Source organism: Nycticebus coucang, chromosome 1 (assembly GCF_027406575.1).
Source record: "Nycticebus coucang isolate mNycCou1 chromosome 1, mNycCou1.pri, whole genome shotgun sequence".
NCBI lineage: Eukaryota > Metazoa > Chordata > Mammalia > Primates > Lorisidae > Nycticebus > Nycticebus coucang.
The window spans coordinates 178,189,356-178,204,003 of record NC_069780.1 but is presented as its reverse complement, the minus strand read 5'-3'; the positions used below and the strand labels follow the sequence as shown (position 1 = coordinate 178,204,003).

At 34.0% G+C, this 14,648-nt stretch overlaps 1 protein-coding gene across 2 annotated transcripts in view; it reads right to left on the bottom strand.

Annotated features, from left to right (window-relative positions):
- CDH12 (cadherin 12) overlaps positions 1 to 14,648 on the bottom strand; it is a 439,546-nt gene that overhangs the window by 56,832 nt on the left and 368,066 nt on the right. For both annotated transcript variants that reach the window (XM_053596561.1, XM_053596569.1), the window contains one exon: positions 12,821 to 13,008. In XM_053596561.1, coding sequence (XP_053452536.1) covers positions 12,821 to 13,008 — 188 coding nt within the window. The remainder of the gene's footprint in view (positions 1 to 12,820; positions 13,009 to 14,648) is intronic.

Sequence of the window (14,648 nt, the reverse complement as noted above, 5' to 3'; positions counted from 1 at the left end):
GTAAGTTTAATTAAATGCAATGTTCATAATTTCTAGAAAAATAATATCAATTTTTTTTAATTTTAAAATAAAACTGTTAGACCACTCCTGTATACATATTCCATGGGATTTGGTACTCAGTAATGCTAATAGAAATTCTTCCACTTTAACTTTGCTGGAAGACCTTGAGTTGATTGTGGTGTTTCAACACAACCACTTCCAATTCACCGAAACAACCGTAACATTTGAGCCTCCCACCACCAAAGCTCATAATTAAGCCCTTCAGTGGACCCAGGTACAGACCACACCAACCTAACTGAAAGCTCTATTCTGATCAATAAAATAGTGGCATTCATTTTAACCAACTATCTACTGACTTATAAACTATTTCTGTTTTAACTCAAGTTCAGGCTTTAATCTTTAATTAGCAAATAAGCACTATGGCCCAACCCACTAGTACATAAAAGTCATTAGCTTTTTCTCCCATGACAAATTTTTCAGACCAGTGTTCCACTGATATGTGTACCCTTGTCTGCCAATGTGAATCCTCAGAAATTAGGCTGGCTTGGTAATATGCCTTTTCCTTAGTTTCATCACAGTGTGAAAATCTTGGCATAATATTCTTTTAAGATTTTAAAAACTAGGATTTGTTTGCTAATAGAAATTTTTTTTTTTTTTTTTGTAGAGACCGAGTCTCACTTTATGGCCCTCGGTAGAGTGCCGTGGCCTCACACAGCTCACAGCAACCTCCAACTCCTGGGCTTAAGCGATTCTCTTGCCTCAGCCTCCCGAGTAGCTGGGACTACAGGCGCCCGCCACAACGCCCGGCTATTTTTTTTTTGGTTGCAGTTTGGCCGGGGCCGGGTTTGAACCCACCACCCTCGGTATATGGGGCTGGCGCCCTATGGACTGAGCCACAGGCGCCGCCCACTAATAGAATTTTTTTTTTTTTTTTTTATTGTTGGGGATTCATTGAGGGTACAATAAGCCAGGTTATACTGATTGCAATTGTTAGGTAAAGTCCCTCTTGCAATCACGTACTTTATGGAGGCTTATTCATTTCATATGAGCAAAGCTAAACACCAGGCAAGCAAATGTAAAACACATCTCTGCTCTTATTCAATACTGACCTCTAGTGGCGTTAAGTAATAATTTAAAAAGGCTGAACAAAAAAAATTGGATAATTGAAAATACTCTTTAGATTCCAGCTGCAAATTTGGAATAACAAAATATAGGATTTTTATGGGACCACTTTTCTTATTTTAAGAATGATGTCATTTTTCTATTAAATATTTTTGAATGTTGTGGTCTATTCACTGAAAAAAGGATCTATATCAAGATTTAAATGCATACATAGTGGCAATAATGAAACGTGTTTGGTTCTCTCTGTTTGCCAAACTGAATCTATATATTTATCAGCATTTTAGCTCATCCTCAGCATATGTTACCAAGATTTATGGCTTTCAAATATGATCCAATTAAAGATGGTATGAGACATAGGAAGTCATTTTCCACAAAGTCACAGTTCACTTTTAGCTAACCACGGTTTACATTCACCCTCACTGTGAAATTAGGTTTATGTTCCAATTAACTGAAAATTATTCCCCAAATAGGGTGACACTGTGGTGCACTGTTGAAGTGTTAAGTTTAAAGTCAATGGCTCTGACTTCTTATTGCCTATGAAAATATAACACAATATGAGTTTAAAATTAATGATTTTCTGAGACCTTTAAAAATTTGTTTTGTAAAGTAATTCCCTCCAGTTTTACTCCACTGGCTAGTTAATTGATATGTTAACATCTGTTCCTATAGTCAATACACTTGGCGAAAATAAACGAGGTAGAAGTTTTACCTTTTTAAGATATGATTGTTGTTTTATGCATTTCCTCTTTTGAGGAGGGGAAAAGAAAAGGAAAAAAATACTGTGAAATCCTTAAAAACCTCTCATAATTCCATAGAATTTATATTATAGGAAAACAATAGTCCTGCCTGGATAAGACATCGAGGCCCTTTCTCTGTATTTATTTTCCTTCAGGAGGACCTATATTTATTTTCCCTGTAATTACTTCCTTTTTAAAATCTAAATCATCACATTTTTATTCAAGTTGTGTCTGTTTTTCATTCATTGCTTTCTTTAACTTTCTGTATGTCATTTACTCTCCTTATGACTATTATCATCTAATATTGATTTCCTTTCATTTCTATCTTTTTGGTTGCACAAATAATAAAGGCAATATAAGTAAAGAGTAGTGTGCCTGCTATGCAATGATTGATAATATGCTCATTGGTTACAGGAATGTAAATGTAATCTTTAGAAAAAGAGAGGGATAGTCCAATGAGGCTTTTGTTTTGATCAGCCTAATGCTTGGCTAATGTGTTTTGTTACAGGAATCAGATTTAAGAAAAGACAAACAATTGTCAGAATAGGATGGAAAATCTTTATTCAAGCCATAAATAAGAAACCACTACAATGACTGAGAATGTCTGGCTTGGAATGAAGAAGATCAAGGCAAAAAAAGAACACATGTTTTAATATCTGAATGGCTGTCATGTTCAATATTAATTAAACTTATTCTATAAATCAGTTAGTGTGAATTAACAATAAGTCATTAAAAAGTGTAAATTTAGAGAAAGAGAATTAATTTTATTTGCTTATATATTTGTTTTTGTTTTTGTTTTTTTCAGTTTTTGGCCGGGGCCAGGTTTGAACCTACCACCTCTGGTATATGGGGCTGTGCCACCCTGCTTATATATTTGTCGATGGTTTATATGTTGGCCAAACCTGGGATATATCCTAGAAGGACATAAAGATGCAAAGATGCAAACACTTTTCTTTCTTGATTTATTCAACATGTTAAAGAATAGTAGCATCTTGTTTAATAAATGAGTTTGAAGAAGTATCAAGTTCTTCATAACTGGATGTGCTTAATAGAAATCAAATATTTTCAGAGATGTCTGAGAGAGAATAATTATAGGATAGAAAAAAACCATTAGCTAATTCATATTAAAGAACACTTTAAAACATTTTAATATTTCTGTTTTTGAAAACACAAAATACTCTAAAAGTGTTAAAAAATATTTTTCTATGATAATTATCCCAAACTTCTAGTATAAGACTATTCAAATTTTATCATCTTACTGATCCTTTTGCCTTTCCTAAGCAAACAAGGCTGACCTAGCTCATACTAACTTTCTTGTTTGGCCTAAAATTAACTTCTATCTTAGAATATAAGAGTTAGTATTCATTTCTGTATTTGCTCCTAGATGTTGAAAAGCCTCTGGTTATCTACATGATTAGGCCAATTCTTTTCTAGGTGAGATCTTAATTTTATTTCCCTACTGGTTCACACACTGCAAATATCTGGATGAAATTGACTCCCAACTGGTAAGTCCATTTTAAGCCAGAGATGAAAGGAGAATCCTGAAAACCTTTCCCATTTTTCTAAGGAGATCAGACAGTCTATGCCTTTTAAGAACTCCTGACCTATCACAGCAGGCAAATATTTGGTGTCAGGGAGAGACCGCTTGAGATGAAAGAAGCTTCCTCTACATACAGACTTTTTGCAACTGAAATGTATATCCTGCAGTGATCAAAGAACTGGAGAAAAGGCCACAATGATATCCTAGGTGGACTTACTTCTCCAGGACCCTGACCCTTAGGCAATCCCACTTTACAAAACAGTATAAATCTGTGAAGGAGCAAAGGAAATCTCTCTCTACTTGACTTTAACCACCAATCTGACTACTCTCCACTATTTGGAGCAGTAAACTCTTACATAACAATCAATACAAATACTACCATTTGAAATAGGTATAGAACAAATAGGATTTTTTTTAATCATTAGAAAATTAATCATATTTTATAGTTGAAATATATTAGTATGAAGTTGGACTATTTAGCTCTTACACAATAAACAGAAAATTCTGTGGCCTTGATTGGGGTCCGTGCAATTTTATGAACCTTTCTAGAAGGATTAAGACAATGATTAATAAAAGAGAATTTAGTTGAGCGCTCCTTGCTGTGTAAGATGTATCTATAAAGGATGACTAAGGAGAGCAGGATTTTCACAGAACAACTTGCACTGTGAAAAGTTGTGCAATGAGAAACCACAAGTATGTAGAAATGGAATATGGCATATTTAATTTTTTTCTGGTGTGTAAAAGGAAAATTCAAGATACTACGTTTTTTCTCCTTTTTTTTTTTTTCTATTTTCTCTGTTCTTAATTTGCTGAAGTCCAGGTCATGGAAATGTACATAAAATGCTAAATGCCATATGATTTTCTCATTTTAACACAGCATAAGCAATTTGGGGGCACAGATATAAATGAATAGCTCCTTAGCTCTTCCAGGCCTCATCATGCTTCAGACAATGTTGGAGAAAGTGGATAGCTACAGTCAAATGTAATTTGAGGAATGTGACGCCCAGCAGCTGTGACACGCAGAATTCTACGAAGCCCTCCATGATTCGTGCATCCAGGGATCCTAGCCTTGCATGAAGGACTCTGCCCTTGAGCATGTGAGAGGCCAATGAATTGAAAGGCATTTTACTCCTGAGAACTTGTTAAGTTTTTATAGAAAACCGAATGCTGCGGATATAATTAAGGTCCTTAAACACTTGACATTGAATCAATTAAGAGAGATTTTAATACTTCAGAGGTCTGACCTAATCAGAACAGTCTTTATAAGAAAGAGCTGACGCAGATGATTTCCTGACAACCTTAAGAAAATAAACTTGCGAGCATAGGAGGGTGTGTGGCAAGAGCCTGGAGGGTGCCTCAGTCCAGATCCCAACCAAGAAGTAATAAAAGAGTCATAAAAGCCACAAGAAAACAGTAATTACCACGAGAGACCAGCCATGATGAACTCATCTGCCAGCAACCTTGAACTTGAGAAAAGACTCTAAGCCTCTCTAAACCTTGGGGATCAGATTTCAGTCCCAATTTAAGCCTTGATTTCAGCCAGAAAGATCCTGAGCAAAGGACCAGTTAGACCATTGAAGCGGTGTTTGCTCTGCTTTACCTTTTACTGTTCTCTAGGACCTCATTTTCTTTTTTTTTTTTTTCATTTTCACATTGAGCGAGTGTTATTTTTATGGACACAGTAAAGCCATCAATCTTTTTTTTTTTTGGCCGGGGCTGGGTTTGAACCCGCCACCTCCGGCATATGGGACTGGCGCCCTACTCCTTGAGCCACAGGCGCCGCCCAAAGCCATCAATCTTAAAAAAAAAAAAGAGAAAACAACTCATATTCTTTAGTAAAATAATAAGACACTGCTTTCTCAATTATCTAGCAGATCTTAAGAGTCAATGACAAGGAAAACTGTCAATGAACCCAAGTGATCAAGGCTTGTATGTTTATCTGAAACAGACTAGATCCTTTCAAAGACAGCAAAAAGAAAAGAGATTTATACTGAGATGAACCCGGATGAAACTGCTACTAGAAACAAGTTCTTATAAAGTAATTTTATTATACCAGACTGAACAATGAAGACAAGATATTTGGAACAGTCATCATTCTAACAAAAACATCAAGGTTCCCCAAACTTAGTTTTCTGATACATATAGCAGCAAATTCTTTCTGGGAGGCATGGGGGAGTTTGTGTGTATCTCATCATCATTGAGGAAATGATTCAATGCTGTATGTTACTAGAAATATTCAATTATTTGATGGCATAAAAATTGTCCCTATATGAACAGAGAGTGTTCCCTTAACTCTCTGAAAAAAATGAAATATGGTCTTCTTTAAAGACTACATTTTAGTTTGGACAAAATTTCAGTAGTATTTGTTATAAAACTTTTAGAAATATATGAGCATGGAATTATCCATCAAAATATTTTTAAATTAAAATTTAAACAAAAAACATATACAGTGTATTTCAAAAAATTTCAGCAAGAATATTAAAAATGAACTTAATTTTTTCTGTGGGCAAGTTACTACTATATTTGTTATAGCACTACAAAATTTTGCTAGTTTTAACAAATTAGCTTGTGAATCATGGAAATTGGCTCGGCACCTGTACTCGTTGGTTAGGGCACTGGCCACATACTTGGGAGGCTGAGGCAAGAGAATCGCTTAAACCCAAGAGTTTGAGGTTGCTATGAGCTGTGACGCCACAGCACTCTACCAAGGGTGACACAGTGAGATACTGTCTCAAAAAAAAAAAAAAAAGAAAGAAAGAAATGAACATTATCTTAACACCTGTATTTTACTGACAGCAATGTTTGGAACAAATTCAGTAACCAAGACAAACAAACAAACGAACAAAGAGCAAAAACAGAATTGCAAAACTTGTAATGGTTTTAGTTACTGGTTTTCAGTGATACTTTTCCTAAAAGCTAACAAAATTTCATGAACTATTGTAAATGTTCAAGTAACATACTTGTCATATACACCCATGGTATAAATCATGACCATCGGAGAGGCCAATTATCTTTTTTAACACACTTGTTCTTCACCATAGTTGAAAATAAATGCTTTCTAAATGTAATTCACAGCAAGTTGTGTGATTTTGCGAACATCTGTTTTCTTCTCTGAGCTTCAGATTTCCCGTTTGTAAAATCAGTAAAACATTATTTTTCCAAATACTTTGCCAAATATATCATCAAACTTTACTTAGTATATGAGTAAAAAGAAAAACAGCACATTGAAATAAAAACAGCAAAGCAAGAGAAGATATTTTTTCTTTTAGTCAACAAAAACTATAAACACCCTTTATATTTCAGACGTTCCCTTTAATGATGAAGACACAAACATGATAAAGTACCTCTCGGAGCCTATAGTAGGACGTTTTGGTTGTGTTTTAGATTTAAGTGCCACGTAATTATCGTAGCTGCTTTGAATGAAATGTCAACATTTTGATAAGAAAATTATTTTTGCCTGTGGGACTGGAAGCCTTTGGTCAGAGACAAGGAAGATAAATGTTAAAGCACAGGAAAGAATGATGAAGATACTCATACGGGGCGGGGCTTTTTATAAGTTAGAAGGACAAACACGGGCAGCGCCTGTGGCTCAGTGGGTAGGGCGCCGGCCCCATATACCGAGGGTGGCAGGTTCAAACCCTGCCCCGGCCAAACTGCAACCAAAAAATAGCCGGGCGTTGTGGCGGGTGCCTGTAGTCCCAGCTACTCGGGAGGCTGAGGCAAGAGAATCGCTCATTCCCAGGAATTGGAGGTTGCTGTGAGCTGTGTGAGGCCACGGCACTCTACCGAGGGCCATAAAGTGAAACTCTGTCTCTACAAAAAAAAAAAAAAAAAAAAAGAAGGACAAACACACCTTTAGTGGACATTGTATTCAGTTTGGTGTCAATGGGGAATGCAGCCTGTGTGGTAGTGTGTGTGTGTGTGTGTGTGTACACGTGTGCATGTGTGCGTGTGTATGTTCGGAAGATGGCAGTGAGGGCTGCACTTTGTCATACTAGCAACAAGGACCAGAAAAGGATTTAAGGAAACTAGATGAATATATTTATATTTCTACTATTCACTTATGAAGGAAGGTGGAGGAAGATAAAGTGTGAGACTAGAAGAATAGCCACTGTAGTTGTGAGAGAGAGTAACCAAGAGGATTGTAAGACAGTTCAGGAGAATAGGAAATCCTAAAGCAAGTTCCGTTCCTGGAGATGTCAGTGGCCAGAAAGGGGAGGACAAGAGGACCGGAAGTAGCGGGGGAGGACTTTTGGATTTCTAGTTCCTCAATGAACTGGAAGGGAGAAAATCTGAGCAGATCTACTTTTTCGGAGAGCAGAGAAGAATTCAATTTTAGAGACTTTGAGTTTGAAAAGATTATGGAATGTTCAGTTAAAAATGTCTACAAAGCAGTAGAAAAGTCTGCACTAGTTATAGAGATTTGGGCTAATTTAAAATCGGACAGACTGTTCACTGGACTTAGGTTAAAAAAATAAGAGGAAGACAAATATTTAGAAAAATAGGAACATAGTATTTATAAAAATAAATAAAGAACACTCATTTGTGTATGAAATTAAGCATGTCAAGGTGGTTGAAAGCTTAATAAAATTAAGATCATATTTTACACTTAATAAATGGGGGTATATGTTTGGTAAATATTCCAAACTTTATTTTCATTTTGTTGCTAAGAGTCATTTAAAAATTAGCCACATGATGGTGCTATGCCCCAAATCTTATAAAGTGGAACCACTTCCTAGCCCTTTGTTAAGAATGAAAAAAGAAAAAAGAATTTTACCTATTAACATGTAAATATAAATGCCCAGTGGAGAAGGCTGAGGAAGACCTTAACCAATTTGTTAAAGAGTCCTTGTGAAGTGTAAATACTGTTTGCCTCAGTATGCTTAAAAGGAAAAAGAAAATTCTATGGATCAATGTGATAATATGGCTATGTTAACTGGAAATGAACTAATAGTGTCAAGTAACATCAAAATGATTCTTTTTTTAATTTGAAAAAACTTTCACTTTAAAAAATAGGAAGAACTTTATAATTCTTCACTTTAAGCAGTTCCTATTAGATATTTTTATAGAAATTGTATAAAATTGTTTGATAAACTATGCAGGATATTAAAACTGTCCTTTGATATAACTTACATATACTCTACTCCTTCCTTCCTTCCTTCCTTCTGTCTTCCTTCCTATTTTTATTAGAGACAGGGATCTTGCTCTTGCTCAGGCTGGTCTCAAACTCCTGAACACAAGCAATCCACATACCTCAGTCTCCTGGAGTGCTAGGGTTAGAGGCATGAGCTACCGCATACCCCGGCAATTACCAAAATTTCTTAATGAGTAACAAGAAAACTATGTACTTCTATAAACATATTTTTATTTTCCATTCATGAAAGCTTTTAACTCGTGGAATTTTATATATAAGTGTACATTTATTCTTATTTATCTAGTAGGACAAAAAACACTGCTAATTGAAAACGTTTCATTTAATTTTCACTAAGACAAAAACAATTTAATTTAAAACATTTTATTCTCTCATTGTAATTATAACTCATCTGATTTTTAGAAGAGATGAAAATTTTAGTTTTATTCTAATTTTGTTACTTATTTATTGTTATATGTAGTAATACTCGACAACATACAGTAGTTTTTTTTATACTTTGCTCCATGAGGTAGGATGAAAGGGTAAAGTAAGGGCAGTTTTATCTTGTTTTGTTTGGGTTTTTACTAATATCTTGTGCCTTAGATACATTTATGAAGTTTCATAATGTTCCTCTGAATTCAAACTGTCATAGTAAAATAGCATTCTGTCACAGTGCTGATAAAGTAGATCAAAGTTGACGTTTTTTAAAAATGGAGAAAAATGCCTTTCTTCATTCTTCTCGGTTTATATAAGTCTTACATCATTTTTATCCACACAGACCCTCCCTCCACATAGAAAGTAAGAGCAGAAAATAGTAAAAAGGAAGCAAATGACAAAACAATAATGGCAATGCTGCTTTAGAGCATCAATGTATGTTTGCATTTAACATATTTTAAGTGAGTTAATGAAAGAAAACTCTGAAAACAAACAAAATCATGCACCATTTTTCAACTACAACTTAAAATCTGTTGGTCTCAAAATTAAAATAACTGATGTTTTCTAAAAGGTTACATATTCAAATGTAGAATACATTTTTTTTGGACTTTCTAAATGCACTGAGTATACTTAAAAGTGTAATTCCTGCATGAATTTGGTTTTGCATTGCAATTTTCTGCTGAAATATCAAAGAGAGAACTTTCAAAAAAAATTTTAAGATCATATGAAACTGGAACACTACCAGTGTTTGTATACACATTTTAAAAATACTCTTAATTCTTCAAGGACTCCTAATAGTAAGTAAAAAATAAAATTTTGCCTGAGCTAAATGAATATAGACTTGAATATACTATCATCATCTTCATCCAAAAAGGTCCCATACTTAAAGAACACATTTTTAAAATTTATTTAGAATTGTTATTTGTTTTATTCAGCTGAGTATTATCTTACTATTTTATTTTTTATGAAATAATACTGTCCAGCTTAATCAAATAATTTGTCTAGGTGTATGTATGTTTATACAAACATATTCACACAATAAAGTATGTATGATAGATAGATAGATTTTAAATTTTGTTACAAAAATGTCCTGAATTTTTAAAAGATTTTATAGGTGTAGTCTGCAGGTTGCGATTTTCTTTTCCAGTAGAACAATAGTTTAGTAGGTAGGGATTCTCTATGGTGGGTTCTTGCTTAGAGATAAATCACATTGCCACACTGAGAGCTAATCCGTGTATTTTATTAAGTTCTCTAACTACTCAAGTGCTTGGTGTAATTTAAAAAATGGATCAGAATATTTATAAAATGTGTTTTGGCTGTTGCTTCAATATTTAGGCAGAATCTCCCCCATTTCACACAATCTCCTTCCCCATATCATCATGTTCCACATCTCCATCAGCTTTCTGGATTATTTCTATGAGCTTCTAATTGGGCTACTTCTGTCCTTACTTCTTTTGATTTTCTTCAAAGTAGCTAGAGTAACCTGGCTCTTTAGTAAAGGAGATTTTGATCTAAAATTCACCATTGGCTACTATATCTGATCTAGGTCAAATTCCTGGCCTGGCCTACAAGGTAGGCCTTCTTCTGTGTCTTTGGCCCCATCACCAGCCCAGACCCCTTCATCCCCTGCAATCTCAGCCCACCAGCCTCCTTGTCGGGACACTCCCAGTGCAGAGGTTTTGCAACTGCTGCCCAGTCTCATATTACCCAGATACCAGGTGGCTCATTTCTCACAACCTTCAGGTCTCAGCTTAAATTTCACTGTAATACACAAGCTTTTCCTATCGACTCACTAAGAGATGCCGTCTATACTTGTTTTCAGCCTTTTGGCTAAGATAAAGTATAGAAATACAAAAAAATCAGATAATTAAGTAAGATAAATACAAAAATTATATCTTTTTTTTTACCCTTTGTGAATCATTCGTCAGCAAAAAAGCAGATGTGTTCTTATTGCTTTAGTGATAAGTGAATTTATATACCTAAGACATTACTTTCAAAGATGAATCTGTTTTGACATAATAAGATAAAGGACTATTGTTAACAACAATCCTTTCACACCAATAGCTATCCTGCCCAAATTAATTTACCAATTTAATGCAATTCCCATTAAAATACCAATGCAATTTTTGGCAGATTTAGAAAAAAATAGTTCTATGGCTTGTACGGCACCAAAAATGTTCCAGAATAGCCAAAGTTACCCTATGTAGTAAGAACAAAGTGGGAGAATTCCCAGACTTCAAGCTATATTATAAGGCTATGGTAACCAAAACACCATGGTACTAGCATAAAACAGAGACATAGACCTATGGATCAGAACAGAAAATCCAGATATGAAACTGTCCACATATTCTCATTTAATTTTGGACAGAACAGACAAAAACATACATTGAGAAAAGAATCCCTGTTCAATAAATGATGCTGGGGAAACTGGATAGCCCCTGTAAAAGATTGAACCAGGTTCCACACCTTTCACTACTCATGAAAATTAACTAATGATATATAAAACATTTACATCTAAAACATGAAACTGTAAGAATCCTAGAAGAAACTGTTGGAAAACATTCTTATAGATTCAGGCCTAAGAAATGAATTCATGAAGACCCAAAAGCAATCACAACAACAATAAAAATAAGTAAATGGGACCTGATCAAATTACAAAAGCTTCTTGACACTGCAACTGTAATCATAATTTTTCTTTCTCACATTTACAGTCTTTTGTGCCACTACCCACCAAACAACAAAAGTACATACTCTACATGCAATTATTTCTTTCTAATACTTCAGTTAACATGGCTCTTCCTCTCTTCAGTTCTCTCCCGCTGGGCACTAATTCATTTATCATTACTAAAGAGCATCCTATCACTGTCCATCATTCTCCCCTCCAAGAAATTATTGTTTACTTTCCTTATTACAGCTCCCTTACGCCCATTACTGCTCTTTCTCATTACTTCCATTCCTTGGGTGATGATTAGAACTTACCCACACTGGATTCCTCCACTATGATATCCACTCTCATCAACAATATGATGAATGAGGTATTATATTCTCAGAAAAGTGATTCATCTAAAATGGTCAAGGCTGATGTGGTAAGCATTTACTTCTGGATTTCATGTTTAAATGCATTTTTTGTCTACATTTATAGCAATAAGAATTAAATGGTAATTATACTTTGGTAAGAGTTTTTAACAATTTAATAAAATTAATAAGCTTGATTATTCAACAAAATAAATGTACACCTGTTGAATCGTAGAATAACAGTGTCTATGAAAGTAAATACTGAAGTGAGTAGGTCTTTTTTTTAATTTAAAATACCATTCATTGACCTTGAACAAGGGTTTGAAACTATGTAGGTTCACGTATACATGAATTTTCTTCAGCCTCTGCCACTTCTGAAGCAGCAAATCAACATCTCCACATCCTGCTCTTTAGTCCTACTCACTTGGAAGATGAGAAGGACGAAGAACTCAGTGAAGATCCACTTCCACTTAATGAATAGGAAATATTTTTTCTCTTTCTTATTACTTTGCAATCAACATCATCTGTTCTCTAGCTTATTTTGTTATAAGAATACAGTGCATAATATGTAGAAAATGCAAATTATGTGTTAATAGACTGTATGTTGTGGTAAGGCCTCCTGTTAACAGCTGGCTATTTGAAGTCAAGTCTTCAGGGACTCAAACATTACATGCAAGTTTTTGACTGTATAGCAGTTGGTGCCCCATTCCCTAAGTCTTTCAATTGTCAGCCATATTGCTAATTGAAGAAAAATTAAAATTACTTCTCATTTTTGAGTTTCATTTTTTTCTATTATTTAATTATTATTACTAGTCAAGGCCTAAAATTTCGTCTATGTACCTTTTTCAATTTGATGACTCCTTCTTGTGTGTCCTCATCTGTGACGATGTCAAACAAATTTCCCCCATCTCCTGGAACAATATTGTATTCGATTTCTGCATTTTGTCCAAAATCAGGATCCACAGCTCTTATTCTTCCAATAGCTGAACCAATGGGAGAAGACTCAGGGACTTTCAGGTGGAAGATGCCTGACAAGATAAATATAATTTGCATTGACAGTGGAGTTAGTAACCTATATAGTAAGATTATCAGGCTTGAAAAATATAGTCTATAGGAAGTAAATCAAGTTTAACACATTATAATGCCAAATGGAAAGGCAATTTTATGTTTGGGATTTTGATTAATAGCAATAACTTCACTTTTTACTTTATTAGAATCTGCATTATAAATAGCAGAATGTGCCAAATTAAAATTACTATGAGAAAACATCTTACATTTTAATAGCACCAAAGTGTACCAAATATCAAATGGGAGGGTTAGACTATTTATGAAATTAAATGATGCCAGTACAACAGAATCCAGAATGAAAGGCATAGATAAAAAGATATAGATGCATAGGGCAGTGCCTATGGTGCAAAGGAGTAGGGCGCCAGCCCCGTATGCCGGAGGTGGTGGGTTCAAACCCAGCCCTGGCAAAAAACTGCAAAAAAAAAGAAGATATAGATGAATAAATATTTAGATTTATAAAAAATTATAGAAAATTTATGGAAAAAGTTTCTAAAAACTAATACTTAATGAGTATAAATTATTAATCTAAAAATGACTTGTAAAATGATCATCAGTAAAGTTGATCCAAATTATAATACATGAAGGATTTAAATATAGTATACAGCAGATCAATATGAGTTATGCTTGTAAATTTTAACTTGGAAACTTGCTAGATACTTTCACTCATATTTAAAATCCAAACATAAAGTTAGTTCTATCTCACGAAGTTTTTTAGCATTAAAAACATAAAAAAGTAAAATGCTTATTTCTGTCACCAGGAGGAGCACTTATATTACTCTAAAGTTGATATTGACTCAGCAAAATCTAAAAAAATCCTCATCTATATAAAATAGCCAAGAATCATGAAAAATTGTAGCATCCTACACAAATAAAAATGTAGACATAGTTTAAAAGTTTTATAGATTTTTTTGAAAGTGTGACATACAGGCAAAGATACAGTGACATCTCATCAAAGGAAATATTGAGTTAAACAATAGTCTATTCAATTTAAAATGAGGAAAGGAAGGGAATCTGGGGAACTAAAAATACAGAAGCAAAACTAACTAACTAACTAAAAATCTGAAGTTTGCATTTGATATTAGAGTTTCAGTTTCAATTACTATTCATAAATTTTTAATAACGATTTCCCAGGGGGAAGGTTACCATGATGATTAATTTGTTTGGGAATTCAGTTTCATTTGTCAAAATTAAATTAAGGAGGTATTCAAATTGTTGCCTGCCTGGTAATGTTCGTTCAACAAATCACTACAGCATTAAAGTCAGTTGCTTCAAGAAGTTATGAGAAAAAAGAAAATCGAACTTTGTGAGTGTTTACCAGACGTTGTCTTTTTTTATTATGAATTATTTTTTGAAGTTCTGTAGTTCTTTTACACTTTCAAAATTTATTAACTTCATTAACCCCAATAACAAATAAATCTTATATCTGCACTGTAAAAGATACCTACCACTTGCTTTTATGAAATTGTTCAAATCAATTCATAAAAATGTTTACATCCAGTGGACATTACCTCAATGGAAAATAAATTTGATTTGGTCTCAAAAGAACTACATTTTCAACTAAAATTTGTTTGTTTTATATATAAAATAAAATGACTCCTTT